This window comes from Falco rusticolus, chromosome 4 (assembly GCF_015220075.1).
Source record: "Falco rusticolus isolate bFalRus1 chromosome 4, bFalRus1.pri, whole genome shotgun sequence".
Taxonomy (NCBI): Eukaryota; Metazoa; Chordata; class Aves; order Falconiformes; family Falconidae; genus Falco; species Falco rusticolus.
The window spans coordinates 33642833-33659571 of record NC_051190.1 but is presented as its reverse complement, the minus strand read 5'-3'; the positions used below and the strand labels follow the sequence as shown (position 1 = coordinate 33659571).

Here is a 16739-nt window from a genome sequence, read left to right as displayed (position 1 = left end):
ATGAGAAATTAATTAAAATAATCTTTGTCCTGTAGTGGGTATCAGCAGTGAAGTGATTCTCTCTTCAGTAACTCACTGTAACATTCCCAAATTCTTTCTGACTGGAGGGAAAGACATACTCTTTAACTACTTCTCTTCATCTTGATGAATTTGTGATCTACTTGTATAGTTCAAGTGGGGGAAAAGAGAAGATACAAAGTGCTTTAGGTTAAGGTGCAAATTATGCGCAATTAACAACAGTGTAAATGATTACAAGAAAAAGGTTACTTCACAAAAAGAATTGTGCTGCCTGGTCTGTTTTGTGCTATGTTCTGTTCTCCTTGTTTTGAGAGAAGCAAATGATAAAGCAGAAGGGGTTTCATTCCAAATCCTTCCTGACAGAGCATCCAGGTTTCACATCTGCAGATAAAGGCTAAGCTTTACAGTGCCTCATTTGGGAAATGCATGTCCTGAAAGCCGAATGAACCAAACGAAGAGGATCTACCCTAGTCAGCTCTCAATCTATGCTGTCCAGAGCAAACAGGTCAGGAAAACATTATTTGTCTGAATTCCTAGTGTTGCTGATCATTGAAAAGAAGCAGATGTTACTCAAATCAGGAAAATAATTTCTGATTCTTGCAGCAGTTTAGAGGACTTTGCCATTACTGGGACTTTTCCTCAATTTCCTTACTTCATTTTCACCTCTGAGTTTGTGGATGAAGAAGTGCTAAAAACTGTTGAAAGCTCTCAAGCAAAACTTTGCAGACTTTTTTTATAGACTACTAGGGAATCCTGGATTTAAAACATTTTTCATCTTGCCAGTCTTGAATACCATTTCCAATCCTGAATACTGTTCCTTAACATTCTTTCTCTCCTCCTTTCTTTAAGGGCTATTGTATAGATTTTGTCATTGCAGTGCTCTGAAATCTGTAGATTATAGCTACATCATAGAATTAGAGCAGACTAAGAAATAAGAAATGTCTTGCTATGTTTATTAAAAAGAATAATCTAAATGATGAGGCTTTTCTGTTAAAGGAATGAAAGTGGATCCATGGGGTTTGGCATTAACAGTGGTCACAGCCTCAAAGAAAGGTTACATTTAATGAAAACCTGGCAATCTGGCAATCATTTCCTTAAATAAGAAAAAGCAATAAAAATTAATGTATATCCCATAATATGACATTAAAACCCTTTATTAACATCCATTTTCTATGGACGTATTTAGGGAATATTTAAAAGACTATTTTTAACAAGTAAAACCTTTTCAGATTAATTTTTTCCACCAGGCCCTGTTAATAGAGGTTTTGATTTAAAATGTAAGTACCATCTGAGTAAGTTTCTGCTCTGTAGTTCTGCTTCTGAAGTGGGTGGCATTTAGGGACATAATAATACCTAATTTTATATCCGTGTCCTATGATTCTTTCTCAGGAGCAAATCATATCCTATAGGATTATTTACAGCTGGTCAGTATTTCTCTACCATATTCTCCATGTAGCATGGAGAACACCGTGAATTAGTTTGTTTTGACAGAATATGTGTTCTGGGGGGGAAAAATCTGCATCCAGATTTTTTATGCTGTCAGATATCAGTGAAAAGATTTAAGTTGTGTAAGTTCTAGGAATTTGAGTTCATTCACCTGATAGGCAGATTAAATATTACTGTAAAAGCTCCTGCTAAGGAATAAGGAAATACTTCCACTGTTAAATAAGTTACTTTTTCTTGGGCAATACAATTTGACCAAAAGTGAGATCCATGCCTCAGAGGTGTAAGGATAAGTGGTTACGGTTGAAGATGTGGGACAAGTGGTAAATGAATGCAAAACAAACTTAAAAACCTGGGACAAAGGGCAAAACTTTGCAGCTTTGCTCAAGCCACAGAAGTTCCACATGGAAAAGAATTTAATCAAGAGTTTACCTATAATTTTGCTCCTAGTTTGTGGATAGCTTCATCCTTTGTAAGAATAGAAAAGAAAATTTACCTGTATTTCAACAGTCACTCACCTAAGCTTGTATTGAGTTTAGTAACTTGTGTTTAGTAGTTGAAAAAGCAAAATCAGTAGAGGGACGCAGGTTTTGGAATTATCATAGGTATCCAGGACTCCGCTGGCTCCTGCTCTGACTGCAGGCTCTTCCAGACACAGGCCAGGGATTTTTTTTCCCATGTTTGATAATCTCCCTGTGCACTTACGAGAAGCCTCCAAACAAGCATTAAATTTTTTAGAGTTGAGCACAGTTCTGAAGCAATCTTCTAGACTGATGAAAATAATAACAACAAAAATAATAGTAATATAAAAAGAGAAGCAATGGGAAGGAAGGAAGGAATGGGACTGGAGAGCTTTTAGGATCATTGTGATAACTACGGATGTAAGAGGGCATTTACAGCGAGCAAATGTAGAAGTGTCTAAATCAAATTTGGGGACCTATATAATTGATTACTGAAGTGAAGATTCTTGGGATCTATGTGGTGAATGGGTATATCAGTCAGGAACTGTTCAAGCTAAACCAGTGAGAATATTGATGGAAGTAGTCTGGAAACATCCTTCAGCTCCATGTGAAAGAATAGAGAATCAGCTACTGAATGCTTCGCTGTAAGAACCAGTAACCTCCTTATAATGCAAACAGTAACATCTGATGTTATGTTTGTCTAAGGAGAGTTGTGAGCGATTAGCAGCCCCAAAGAACACATAGGGAATCTGTAAGGATCAGCTGAGCTACACACAAGATACCGGTTCAGTACAACACATTAGGTCCTTAAAAAGCTGGTGGTATAAAAAAAATGAAAGCAAGCAGGATGGAGAATTTCACGTTTAATTGAACTGTTAAAAGCATCACTTTGGCTGTGACTTCAGTTAATAACTCATTAATTCATAACTGAATTGTCTTTGGATAATCTCAAGGTTATTTTTTTGTTTGTTTGTTGCAGGATTCATAGCAAGAGTTCTGATTTTCTTATATAGTCTACAGCATCTACGTACATCGTCTTCTGCCATGAAGCTGTTTAAATTACAGACTCTAAAATCCTTGTGGACCCTGAAGCCTCCTCATAGGACTTTCCATGGACACCCCAGGCTGCTTGCCTCTGATGTATATTCACAGTACAAGTCTGTCAGGCGGGGTGAACAGGAGATACCAAAGTACTTTAACTTTGCAAGTGATGTGCTGGACAAATGGTCTGAGATTGAAAAGGTAGAAGATTTTGTTGTGCAGATGAGATACTTTGATTTGAAATGTCATTGAAATAAGTTGGGGGTTTTTCTTTATCAAAAAAAATCAGTTGCCAAAACTAATTTGCATTAGGAAATTATACAAAATCTCATTCTTTCTTGCTTGATTTTAAAAGTGTCTCTGACCCTTGGTGCTCCCTGTGTAGGCAGAAAAAGCAATGGTGAATCCCTTTGGACTTTGATTTAACCTCAGAATGGCTGCGCTTATTCCTTCTGCATGCTATATTAGATAGTCATATCATAAAAATAGAGGTAACAGAACAGTAACATTGCATGCGAAGGGAAATCCTCCCACCAATGTTTAATTGCCTGCCTCCAAAGTGCATTCTGCATTTGTCCAGATGCCCTGTAGTCAGAGACCACTGAACTCCCCTCTTCCTGAGCTGTCAGACTAGAAGGAGTCCTGGGACTCCCTGTCCTCCTGTTGTTTGATTTTGTCCTCTGCCTGTGCTGCTTCTGTTTAACAGTATTCCACAACTCCTTGCAGAATATCTGGAGTATTATGTGAAGTATTTCATGTCATCCATTATTTTGTAGGAGCATTAATGCTCAGCATAAGGCTTAAACACTGAAATAGGATCCACAGTAGGATTTGAGTCTGGAGACAGTTGGGCTAGTAAACATTTCAGGTTCAGAAAAGGAGAATTTGTTGGGAATATCTGAGCTTGCCATAGCAAATCTTGATTCATTAAGGACAAGGAAAAAATAATTGCTTGTATGTATATGCCAGTTGTGAAATACTCAGATTTTCCATAATCTGCAGATATTTGTGCATTATAATTTCATGGTCTTCCAGAATAAAATTTGTGTTTTGGTTTTAAATCTCTGTGTTTTGTAGGCTGGAAAGAGACCATCAAACCCTGCCTTGTGGTGGGTAAATGGAGAAGGAGAAGAAGTGAAGTGGAGCTTTGAGGAGCTGGGGTTCCTGTCTCGGAAAGTGGCCAATGGGCTGACTAAAGTATGTGGACTGCAGAAGGGGGACAGAATTCTTGTGATCCTGCCACGCATCCCAGAATGGTGGCTGGTGGTTGTGGCTTGCATGCGAGCAGGTCAGTGAGCATACCTGAGACTGGTAAAACTGGCTAACGCAAATTGGTTGAGAGGATCAAGACTTTATATAGCTTATAAAGTTTATAAAGGAAAAGCAATGTAATAATCTAGTGAGTGGCCGAGCTACCAACTATGCAGGCAATCAATGAATACGCAGTAGGTGCCATAGGACAGGTGGCCTGTGCAGCAGGCGTGGAGATGACAGAAGGCAGGGAAGAGTCATGGAAGTCACAAGACAGTTCCACATTTCATTCCTTACAGGAGAGCACAAGCAGCTGCATTACTCCACTATAACTATTTGGCTTGGGAATGTCAGGGCAAATTCATCTCAGAGGTCAGTTTGAGAATAGTTAATAGTTTAGGTTCTTAGAAAAGAATCAGATATAAAAAATGACATCCCATACTGACTTTATTGCTCTTCCAGGAATTGTTTTTATTCCAGGAACATCCCAATTATCAGCCAAAGACATGTTATATCGACTCCAGGCATCAAAGGCCAAGTGCATCATTACTGATGACACACTGGCTCCGGCTGTGGACTCAGTGGCATCTCAGTGTCAGTCTCTGAAAACCAAGCTAATGGTGTCCAAAGGCAGAAGGGAGGGGTGGCTGAACTTCACTCACCTGTACAAGTGAGTATGTTAGTGACACCGCAGTCATGATGCAGAAAGCAAACCTATTCTCCACAAGTGCTCATTTACAACTATCCATCAACTACAAATACTCATCAAATGCCAACATTAAGGTGGTAATAGTGACTACTTGATTGCTGATCCATATCAGAGTTGCATACTAACGGTGATCTTGTTCTGGGAAGTTTCTATCCCGTTCTTCTTAAGGGGGGGGTCTGTCTTTGAGGAAGTGTAACTCCACATGATTTCAGTCTAATCTGGTGAAAACCTTCTGTGGAGCTTTTGGGTGGGAGTTCTGCATTATGCCATACTTCATCACATTGTGAAGCCTGTGTAAAGCAACCACTCATGATTACGTTCTCTGTTTTAAAGACACCAATCTGCTGACCATTCCTGCATCAAAACAAGGATTCAAGACTCAGTGAGTTTCTACTTTACCAGTGGAACCACAGGTTCTCCAAAGATGACTGAACATTCCCAGGGTAGTCTTGGTTTCAGACCCCTTTTAAGTGAAAGGTATGAAAGGTTTGAGCCTGGTTGAACATGGGATAATTGAAGCTGCGTAGTAGAACTGATGAAAAATTACTGGATAAGAAATACCAATGTATGGCCCCAATGCTTCTTCCTCTGAAATCGGACTAGAAACTCCAGCAGATTTCTAGGGGAGTAGGATTACCCCCAGTGTTACCATTTTTCAATGAATACCTCTTACCCTTTCTTTAGAGTTGTTGAAAGGATAGCTATCAGCTGGGAATACTTTAGAACAAAGAACTAAGAGATACCATGCTGCTTGAGCTGCAAAAGCTTTGTGACATGTGTAGATGAGCAGAGGCTGAGTTTATGTTGGTTGCACAGATCACCCTGGTCCCTCAGCAGCCTTAGAACTGAAATACCTGGTGTCCAACACAGCACCCATGAATGCTGCTGCTACAGCCCTGTCTTCCTACCTAGTGGAAAGTCACTTCACTGAAATTCAGACTGCTCTCTTCCCCTTACTTGGTCCTGTGTTATGACTGACATCATATATGTATGGGTGTGTATATATATATATTTTTTTAATGCAAATGTATAGTTAGATGCCCTTTTGTCCTAGAGCTAGCTCAAAAAATAAACTTTCTCAGAATGCCCAGTGCATCTTGTCAGAAGATCTTGGGCTTGTTTTTTTTGTTTTCTGTTTGAGGTTTGGGCTTTTTTTTTAATCAAAAATTGTTCATTATCTTATCAGTAATATTTTTTTTTCTGCTTTATCAGGTACTGGTTGGATTTGACTCCCTCAGACATGATATGGAGCACAGCAGACACAGGTTGGGTACTAGCTTCACTGACATCTGTTTTTGATCCCTGGGTTTTTGGATCATGCATCTTTATACATAAGCTACCACGGATTGAATCAGCAACCATCCTAAATGTAAGTAAAAACTCATGGAGATGTGTTAATCTGAAGGAAGAGTGCAAAAAGAAAATTCTTAACACCATCTATTAAGTTTTATGAGGGTTGTGTCCATAGTTGTGTTTGAGATGCTGTATCCATTGTGTAAAGCCCCTATTTGCATCTGTAATGTACACAGAAAGGGCCAAACCTGCGGTTCATTCATACATTTTGCTCATAGCTGAAGAGCACGTGAATGCAAATCATCCAAAAGCAGCCCTAATTGCTTGCCTTTTGTTCTGGTGACTGTGGAAGTAATATCAGCTGTTATTAATGCAGACTGAAACTGCAGCATTGCTCTGCCCACACTGGCCAAGATGAAAGCGAAAACCTCACTGTAATGCAGATAGAGACAGCCTTATTCTGGCCGTGCTCCAAACGGTGCCGTCTGGGTGTCATGTAAACGTGTTAGCGTGAGATTTTGTCCGATCAAATATACTGTGAATCTCTGTGTATTACACCAGCTGTAGGAAGGTTTCTTCGCAGCAGAGAGCATGATGCTTTTTCATATGTCCATCTTGTTGTTTAACTCGCCAGACTCTCTGCAGATTCCCCATTGACGTGCTGGTTGGTGCTCCAACATTGTTCCGCATGCTGGTGCAAAGTGATCTTTCCAAGTATGTAAAGAAATTATTTACTAATATTTAATTTACCCTAACTAAACTTCAGTGAGCTCCCAGATCTAGCTGCTTGACCCAAAATAGGGTAGAAATTTAGTTTAGAATATCCTTTGTGAAAAGATGTCATACAAAAATTGTGAGTTTTGCTGAGTTTTATGATCAAACATGGAGAAACTTGATGCTTTCCCTCAGAAATTTGAGACTTTCACTACTGAACTTCGTGAGCAAATCCCTGAGGGGATGAGTGACTACCTGTTAAATTCTTTATCATAATTTTCAATTACCACATTAATTATCCATGCTTTGGGAAGGAATGTCATCCTAGGAAGTCAGTGTCAACATAAATGTGAGGGAGTGACTTGTGGTAGTTGTACAGCATCCCCTGCTCCAGTTCTCACTGCCAGCCACTGTTCCTTCCTCTCCTCTTGCATTTTCTCACTTGGGCTGTTGCAGAGGGTCAGCAGTTAGGGCCCTGGCTCAGCACATTGCTGTGTGGTTAGTTACAGGCATGTCCTTAAATCCCAGCTGACTTCAGCAAAAATTTTACTTTATTTTTTGTGTGTGTTTGACTGACTACTACTACTCATTTGTATAGTGTTGAGCACAGACTGATATCCTTGCTGTGTCAGGAGCCAAAGGATCAGGAATCCTCAGATTTCTTCACTTCATGGCAGTAACTCTCCTAGTAAACAGCTCTCCAGTATTACTTGTTTATAGTTGGATGCCACTTGTCTTGCCCAGTAGATTGAAGTACTGCCTTCCTTGTTTTTTAACTCCTGCGAAGCTACAAGTTCATGAACCTGAAGCACTGCATGAGTGGAGGAGAGCCACTCAACCCAGAAGTCATGGAGCAGTGGAAAAGCAAGACTGGGCTGGACATCCATGAAATATATGGCCAGACTGAAACGGTATATCTGTGGGGTCAATATTCTATGAAATCTTCATAATTCCTTTTTGCTTTATGATGTTTTAAGGTTTGTTTTGAAAGAACACAGCCTGTTTCTTCCTTCATGTTCTTGTGAATGTTTTGATAATCTCCTTTCCTTGAAAACCTCTGAAAGAACACCCCTACATGGCTCTTCTCACAGAACCTGCCAGAAACGTGGATTGTTGGGTGGAGATGTGATCTAATATTTCCATAAATGTCCTTTAGCAAATTCCAAGTGACAGTGACAGGCAAGAGGGCAGAGTTTGAATCTATGGAAGACAACTGGTTAGCAGAGGGCATGAATTCTTTGCAAATAATGGGACAGGATTCTTTCAGGGAGTTTCTTGAGTTTGCTTATCTGTACCACACAGCACTGACATATAGAATCCTATTAATTTTAATTCCTTACTTCAATATTATTCTAGAAAATACATTTAATGAATTAAATGTGAATGTAGCAGTTTTCGATTGCAAAACTTTGTTTTGATTTTTACAGGGAATAATCTGCTGTGTTTCTAAAGGAATGAAGATTAAACCTGGATCAATGGGGAAGGCAGTTCCCCTTTATGATGTTCAGGTTTGTTGGCTGCTCTTTAGATTGTTTTGTTGGTTTGTTGGTTGGTTGGGTTTGGTCCATCCTCTGCCCCCACTGGACTAAAATATGTGTTGTTTTCCATTCTAGATCATAGATAAAAATGCTAATATTCTGCCTCCAGGCCAACAGGGGGAAATTGCTGTCAGAAGCAAACCTGTAAGACCACTTGGTTTCTTCGCTGGATATGTAGTAAGCACTTTATTTTATTCCTCACCACCACTAATATCCCCAAAATGTCTCCAATTTCATAGTGGTTCAAAAAGCTGAATATTTTTCACCAGTTTATTATTAGAGGAATTTGTTTGTTTGGATTAATGAGATGTTAGAAAAGGGAAGAGAAGAGTTTGCTCAAGACTGAGTTAAAAATCTTTTTAAAGATTAAAAATGTTTTTCTAAACCTTTTTTATTGTATTTTATAGCAATATTGGTACAATTCTTGAACATCCTTGACTAAAAAATTAAGTTCCAGTGCATTTAACATTATGTGCACTGTAGCATGCTCAAAATCTAAACTACTGTTTGTAAACCACTTTGAGGATAACCCTAAGAAAACTGCAGAAACTGAACGTGGGGATTTTTACGTCACTGGAGACAGAGGGACTGTGGATGAAGATGGATATTTTCAGTATATTGGAAGAGACGATGACATCATCATTTCTTCAGGGTCAGTTTGCACACTTCCTTTCTAAAGCTGCCATTGTATAATCTTACATGTGTTCCTGGTGAGCTTCTAACATAATAGTGCTGTGATGAATGTGTTGACCTCTTGACTTAGGAATACTTGCTTTTATTGTTAGCCTTTCATAGACCTGCAGTATCATCTTGGTGATGTCAGTGGCATCTCTGTATCTGCTTCCCCTGCAACATCTCATCTGGTTGGACAAAGAGTAAAGACTTACATTGACAGAGGAGGGATTTTAATCTACTTTGGGTTTTGACTAAAATTTAAGGCTCTCTCTATCGGACTCAAAGAGCATTTGAAACATTTTATTTTTAACATATTGAAATGAAACAATTTAGTGTTTTATGGTGGGATACCATAATGTGGCATCAGCTGGTAGTGCAGACCCCAGCTATCAGGATGGGATGGAGCTCTAGTTAGGAAGCCACAAGGAAAGGGGAGAGGTAGAGAAGTATCCACAGCCCCAGCAATTCTTTACCATGTGACCACAATGAAATGCTCCCATGTTCTAACACAGCCAACTTTCCCAATCTGCCTGAAGTTTCTGTAGTTGGTTGTTGGTTTGGTTTGTTTTCTGGGATTTCTTCTGCAATATGACAATTAAAAAATATCTGGTACTGGTTTTCCAGCTCATAAAACCAAATTCTGTATTTTTTTTTTCCTTACCTAGATATCGCATTGGGCCATTTGAAGTAGAGAGTGCCCTGATAGAGCACCCAGCAGTAGCAGAAACAGCTGTTGTCAGCAGCCCAGATCCCCTCCGAGGAGAGGTAATGATGCTGAACAGTGCTAGGGGAAGCAATATGTTTGTTTAAATGTGTAACTATATAAAGCAGTTCCTACTTTATGAATAATGTACAGCTGTAAGGCAGTCATGTCATCATGGATAATCCTACTTGGAGTGATGGGCAAAATCTCTTCCCATTTACATGACTTTGCTCTTCTTAGTTTCTTTTCATCCCAAGAAGGTTGTCTCTGTGGAGAACATTACAATGATATTTACTTTCCCTTTGTTGTTAAGCACTTGCCTAGACAATGGAATTGTCTTTTCTGGCTGTCTTGGTATAGCTGAAGTTATACTATAACTGCCTTAGAATTAGACTTGGGCTACACCTATGGAGAAAGCACAGTCCTGTGCTGGGATGATATGGACCTACTGTCCTCAGTGTGAGCTTGAGAGGGAAACCACATGTCCCTCAGCTTCAGGGAGAACTCTACAGAGACACCTTATTACTCCTAATTCTTGACACCCACTGAGAGGACAGAGCACGTGCTCTTGCTTTGCAGTGAGGACAGGAGAACTGTGCTTTCAACTTTCTTTTCTGTACATGCATGTGCAGAAGCTGGGCATTGTGTTGGTTTCTCTGTTCCTCCCTTTTGCACGTCATGACTGGACTGTGAGCAGTACTGCTCACTGGTAACCTGTATATTAGCTCTTAAAAATGGATGGTGTCAGGTCACTTTTGTTGATATTACCTTACAGGTTGTGAAAGCATTTGTGGTCCTGTCCCCAACCTTTTCATCCAGTGACCTGGAGAGCTTAGCATGTGACTTACAGGAGCACGTCAAGAAAACTACTGCTCCGTATAAATACCCTAGAAAGGTAAAAGCTTCCGAGGAAAAGCTTTAAACCAGGGCATCCTTCCATAAATCTCAGTAGAATTATTATTTGGATTTTGATGATTCACCTGAAAGACAGATATAAAGATTCAGCTAGAGCACTGGCTTCAGAAAATCTTTCCTACATAACATTAGCTTGCATTGTTTATCATGCATTTGAGTAAAGTGTTTAAACCTCTCAAAAATTTCTGGGCTCTGTAGGCTATCCTAGGTAGATCTGCATGTTCTAAGTCAGGCTCACAATCATAATTCTCCACTTTTTATTTAATCTTCAGCCAAGCACTCTCTGGTGACTTAGGGTAGTACCTGGCTGAATTTGAATAAGTTTTTATCTACTGGTCCTCACAGTTGATAAATAAGAGGAAAGCCCAGGAGGATTGTTCAGCCTGGAGAAGAGAAGGCTCTGGGGAGACCTTACAGCAGCCTTCCAGTGCCTGAAGGGGACCTTACAGAAGCTTTCTAGTGCCAGGAAAGCTGGAGAGGGACTTTTTACAAGGACATGTAGCGATAGGAGAAGGGGAAATGGCTTTAAACTGAAGGAGGGTCGATTTAGATTAGATATAATGAAGAAATTCTTCACTGTGAGAGTGGCGAGGCTCTGGGATGGGTTGCCCAGAAAAGCTGTGGATGCCCCATTCCTGCAAGTCCTCAAGGCCAGGTTGGATGTGGCTTTGAGCAACTTGGTCTAGTGGAAGATGTCCCTACCCTTGGCGGGGGAGGGTTGCAACTAGATGATCTTTAATATCCCTTCCAACCCAAACCATTCTGTGATACACTTCAGGTTTCTCAGTAATCCTGGCACTACGGGAAAAGAGCTACTAGCGTGCCTCAGTTCACTTGTGTAGAACTTGTAGGGACTAAGAACCATTGAAGACTTTATGCCAATAACATCCCTTTTTTCTTCTTTTTGTCATTCATCTCTGACCTCTGATACCATTTAGGTATTCATCCTTCTGTTACAGCTGTCATGTTACACAGCTCAGTTTGGTTAGCTGACAGGCAGCTACACAGATAGCCAGAGAAATTGTTTCGCAAGTGGCACAATCTGCTGGCTTCATTTGGCTTGGATGGGATCCAGTAGACAAGCAGTCCTTACTGATAGCAGTCCTTAGTTTTCCACCTATATTGAGAGGCAGTTTTCGAAAACCAACTCTGTAGAACATGCTACATTGTTTTCTGTCTTTATTTAGGTGGAATTTGTCCAAGAGCTGCCAAAGACAAACACTGGGAAGATCAAGAGGCACGAATTAAGAAACAAAGAGTGGGGACGGATGTAATACTGTTCGGAATTTAACAGAACTTCTTTCACTCCATTAACACCATATAAATTTCTCTATATAACTGCCCTCCTTCTGATCTGTTTTTGTTAAATGCCTGTGCATCAAAAACTATAGGTAAGCTGTTTGTACCTGCTTGCAAAGCATCTAATGTCAGTACCATAGTTGCAGTTACTGAAGCCCTGCTGGGAAAGGGAACAAAATATACACTCCATTCTAGTCTGAATGCCCACAGGTTCACCAGAATTTGGCTGGTGACCCATCTCTTTTAGATGGTATCCAAGATCAGTGAGGAGATACTGCTGATGTTGATTTTCTAAGCTCCAAGCTGGAGAAAAGGCATGCATGGATTTGAGTGGTTCAAATGCTATGTCCTTAAATGCAGCATGTTTAAACTCAGCACAGCCCTCCTATAATCAACTGAAGATGGAAAGACTTCTCTTTATTGATACCACCATATGACCTCCATAAACCTTTCTTGTTTGACATATGTGTTGATGACAGGCAGTGCCAGCTTCTCCCATGCTTTATCCACAAATATTCTGTTGTACAAAGTAGCTTTGTTGCTCACCCCCTGTTCTGATCTTCACACACAATAGACAGAACTCCTGTACCACTTCTGGTGGTCTTTAAAATGAAGTATGCTGTTGGGCAGGTGACCCCATTTGTAGAACAGACCGTGGTTCTTTGCCATAGTAGACACTTGCTATAGGACCAGTCTATTTCTGCAGCCACTTAAAGGTGAAACCAGAAAAAACTCCCTTGACCTGGTTTGGATGGTCACACCTGTTTAACATTTCACTCTTAGCTTTATGAAGCAGCATGTACTGGAGTGTACACACACTTACTTCTTACAGTTGCACATGGAATAGTGGGCCAAACTTTAAGGCTGTATCAGTTCTTAGCTGTTCATCCTCAGGGTTTTTTTTTAATTTTGTGTACTCAAAAAAGATTTCATTTTCTGGCATGAATTTTCATTATTTGATAGAAACATCTCCAGCCTTGGAGTCCCCTTCTGTTCATTAAATAAGAAGAAATTGCTGGAGAACAATAGCATCTTCAGGCAGGAAAGAAGGTCTCTTACAGCTCTGTCTCACTGCCTGTAGTTCTGTGTCTATAGCAGCTGTGAAGTGAGATTTGGAGAATTTTAATTCTGAGAAAGTAAAATATTTCATTTCTTAAGAGTAAACACTTTGCTTATGTCAGTGCAACAATTTCTGTACTAGCAACTGCTGAAATGAAAGCAATTGTCAATAAATGCGTTTACTTCATTCTTTTTGACAGTAGCTTCATTTTTTGTAATGCTCCTTAGCGTTTCACAGAGATTTCAGAAAATTTTTCACTATTTCATTCCTAAGGTTTCTAGGAGCATTAGATTACATGATTATAAAACTAATCATTAGTTTCTTGAATGCACTTGTTTGGGCATGCCGCTTGTCACTGCCTTGAGCTCTTTTCTATACCCAGTTCAGTTTTCTTTAAAAGTCACGTACTCCTGGGCCATCCAGGGGCTCTACAGCTTCTACATCTTTCTGCTTGGTTTCAAACAAACAACAACAACAAAAAAAAGGTGTTTTAAAACAACAAAAAGTCTGCAAAAAGTGGAATGATAAGCAAGTGTACAAACTGGAATTCAGAGCTCCTGGAAATTATCTTTGTCCCTGCAGTTAGCTGTTGTTTGGGCAGTTAAACTCCAGTAATGTCTGAGGACTGGGAGGTTGATTTTTTTTTTTTCTTCCCTCACCAAATTTAAGGACCTAAAAATCAAGCAACTAAATTCAGAGTTGGGAAAGTTCAGAGCCTTAAAAAAAAGGTCTGAATGAAATTAAACCACTGAAGACATGAGTTTTACCACTGATTTCAGTGGGGTCATGACTCTAGACACTCTAAATTCTACTGTGGCTCATTAGAATAATTTGCTCCAGGCTTCAACTCTAGAACTGTCACCTACGGTGATCTCTTGCATAGCTGACCTTAGAAATTGGGTTTCTGTTGAGCTTTAGTACCCAGCTTTTTGCATGAATGGGCTGGGATCACAGTAGAGCAGTCTGCCAGGTTATTCATGCCATGTGCTGTGGCTGTAGTCGGTGAAGTGCTCTGCTCTGTGCTGCAGCAACCTCTTATCATTGATATTCAACACACTTTTCTGTCTCATGTCCAAGGTAGATGGTTTGTTTAATTCTCCTTCTTTGCCCAGGATCAGAGAATCACCAAGACATTTCCTCTGATTCATGCAGAATGATTTCAGAGACACAAGCTTGCAGCTACAAGCAGTTGAAAGCAAAATACAGCTCTCTAGCACATGGCTTTCTTTAGGAATCACAAGTTTGGAACTTAATTGGATTGTATCATTCTGGCTGAAAAATAAAATTTTCAATAGACTAGCCTTTCCTTTTGAGACCTCCTCACCATCCCTCTTACGGCCCAGCTTCAATTTGATGTTATTCTGAAAGACAATAGAAAAGGTAATACCTGCATCAGAAAAGGTATTCTGTATCAAATATATTTTGATGCATGATTTCCTGAGAGTTTAGCTTCTCATCCCAAGCCTATGGAAGGGACATGGTGACTTGGGTACATATGGTCTCTATAGTGCAACATCGTGATGAAGTTGCAAAACAGCCTCATTTTTTCTGGTTTGGGTTAGATGGGGGCTGGCAGTTTTGTTGCAGCAAGATTCAAACCCCACGTTTTTGGTGGTAGGATGAGAACCATGTGTCAGTGTCCCCTTCTTTTGAAGGCATGCCTCTTCCAACAGTGAGCCAGGAGCGGAATTCTCAGTGCAAGGTTGGGAGTGTTTGGCGTGTTTTTAAACTGAGGCATGTTATGCATAGTATAAACTATGAACTTGCATAAGCAACCTGTATTTATACTGAAGACTGTTCTGAAATAGACATGAAACTAAGACCCCATCTTTTGCTTTAAGAACCCCTCTGAGGTAAATGGAATGAGAATTGAGATTATATTCAGTATGTGAGAAATAATTCTTTCGTATATGATGCTATCATACGTCATGAAAACTAATACTTTCAGAAATTCATAGTACATGCTTAGTGTTGCATGTATGCATATATACTCTGTGTGTGTGTATATAATAGTGTGTATGTATTTTGGCACAAAGAATTGCTCTGCTTGCATTAGTAAGAAAGTTAATATTTAGTTTTATGTCTAGAAATCCTTAATACATTTCCAGAATGTGTTTGGAACTTGGTCTTTCAGATTTGCTGGATGGTGATTTTTGTGACTTTGCATATGTTATTTTAGCCAGTTCATTGAGCTGGAGCATTTTATAAGTGATCGACAACTTCATCTCCTTTCCCACAATACAAACAGTTGGAATAAAGATGTAAGGAAAAACAGAGCAGCCATTAGCAGAGTTTGGCTTCAGTTATTCATAAGGCTTTTCAGATTGTTGATGTAAAACTAATTATTGTGCTATACTTGATCTGAATCTTAATAGTCCCCCTGTAAGAATACAAAAGAACAGTTTACAAATTAAATGGATGTAAGCATATCTGTGTGAGAAGAGTTCATTATTGAAAAGATCAATTAGAGAAGAGGCAATTTGCCAAATTCAGCTTCTAGTGTTAGGTTTAAGGTGCAGACCAGAACTCCCCATCAGTGTCTGAGCTCCCATCAGCTGTGGCAGTGACAGAGTCCAGCAGCAGCTTGCTTCTCACTGGATTCCTTTACAGTCCTAAAATCCAAACTAAAGTTATCTTCAAGCACAATCTCACGTGCTTCTAGTGAGTTCAGAAAATGAAATCTCCCATGAAAGCAAGAAGTTTGTTGAATGGGATTCTACCAGAAGAAAACAAACAAAATAAAGTTGTGGTCAAATCCGGCTGCAGCAGGGCCGATGAGCCGGTGCTGTGCACAGCTCCGTTCTCTCCAGTCAGGTTCCCCTTGAGAGAGAGGAGCTGCCAGCACCACGCTCCTCTGCTTTTTTTAAGGCCTTGTGACTGCCACACATTTTGGATAAATGGACTCAAAAGAAGGTAGCACACTTTGCCTCTTGAATTTGGGTATTTACACTACCTTCCAGTGGGTGATAGAGCATATGGATATGTTTCAGAAAAAATGTTTATCTCAGCCTTTTATGATGCTTTCATAAACGATCAGTATTTGTTTACCTGTGGTACTTCTTAGGCGGTCAGGTGCAGAGGTGAGATTAGGTGCTGGGTTCAGGGTCTAGGCATTCACAGCTGGATTCTTCAGACCTCACTGCCTGTTACTATTGTGCTCAGACTGGCTGGCTCTGGACAGAGCGCATTATTTTCTTAGTAAATGGAATAACAGAAATTTGAAGGAAGCAGAGATTATTTTGTGTCCGTCCCTTAATCAGATTAAATACTTCCACAAGTTTTTTTTCTCTTACCATGCTTATGATCTGCAGCAAAATGATACTAAAGGTAAATCTCTTCTACTAGGTGACATAAAGTTACACTCCTGAGAGATTCCTGAAGGAATCGGGCCTATTAATGAATGGAAAGAGGATTATGTTAATTCACAATGTCCACATCTGCTTAACCCCATTTGTAATTTTTTTTTCCTATTAAATGCTTCATTTATGGTTTTTTTCTCCTCATTACCCAGCTTTGGATGAATTTTAATTCCTCTGATGCACTATGGGATGTGTCTAATAGAGGCTGGATAAAATGTGACTATTCCACCTCATTTTCTCCATGGATTATGGGATCATGC

The 16739-nt window shown here is 39.8% G+C and overlaps 1 protein-coding gene across 3 annotated transcripts; it reads left to right on the top strand.

Annotated features, from left to right (window-relative positions):
• Window positions 1-137: 137 nt before the first annotated feature.
• LOC119145875 (acyl-coenzyme A synthetase ACSM4, mitochondrial-like) lies at window positions 138-13316 on the top strand. 3 transcript variants are annotated; one of them, XM_037382626.1, is made up of 14 exons: window positions 138-523; window positions 2902-3164; window positions 4041-4251; window positions 4695-4884; window positions 5257-5400; window positions 6136-6292; window positions 6851-6930; window positions 7718-7841; window positions 8358-8438; window positions 8544-8645; window positions 8993-9120; window positions 9809-9908; window positions 10622-10741; window positions 11949-13316. In XM_037382626.1, the coding sequence occupies exons 2-14, from the start codon at window positions 2967-2969 to the stop codon at window positions 12033-12035; spliced, it is 1722 nt and encodes a 573-aa protein (XP_037238523.1). In that variant the 5' UTR covers window positions 138-523; window positions 2902-2966; the 3' UTR covers window positions 12036-13316. The 3 variants fall into 3 exon arrangements, with proteins under 3 accessions (XP_037238523.1, XP_037238522.1, XP_037238524.1); XM_037382625.1 differs by having other exon boundaries at window positions 4677-4884; XM_037382627.1 differs by lacking the exons at window positions 9809-9908; window positions 10622-10741; window positions 11949-13316 and having other exon boundaries at window positions 4677-4884; window positions 8578-8645; window positions 8993-9094.
• Window positions 13317-16739: the final 3423 nt, after the last annotated feature.

Excerpts from the sequence above, each read along its gene's own strand:
- LOC119145875 (XM_037382625.1), top strand. The coding sequence starts at position 2,967 with ATGAAGCTGTTTAAATTACAGACTCTAAAATCCTTGTGGACCCTGAAG. Across the intron at positions 9,121-9,808 it reads GACATCATCATTTCTTCAGG|ATATCGCATTGGGCCATTTG; the intron begins GTCAGTTTGCAC and ends TTCCTTACCTAG. Across the intron at positions 9,909-10,621 it reads CAGATCCCCTCCGAGGAGAG|GTTGTGAAAGCATTTGTGGT; the intron begins GTAATGATGCTG and ends ATTACCTTACAG.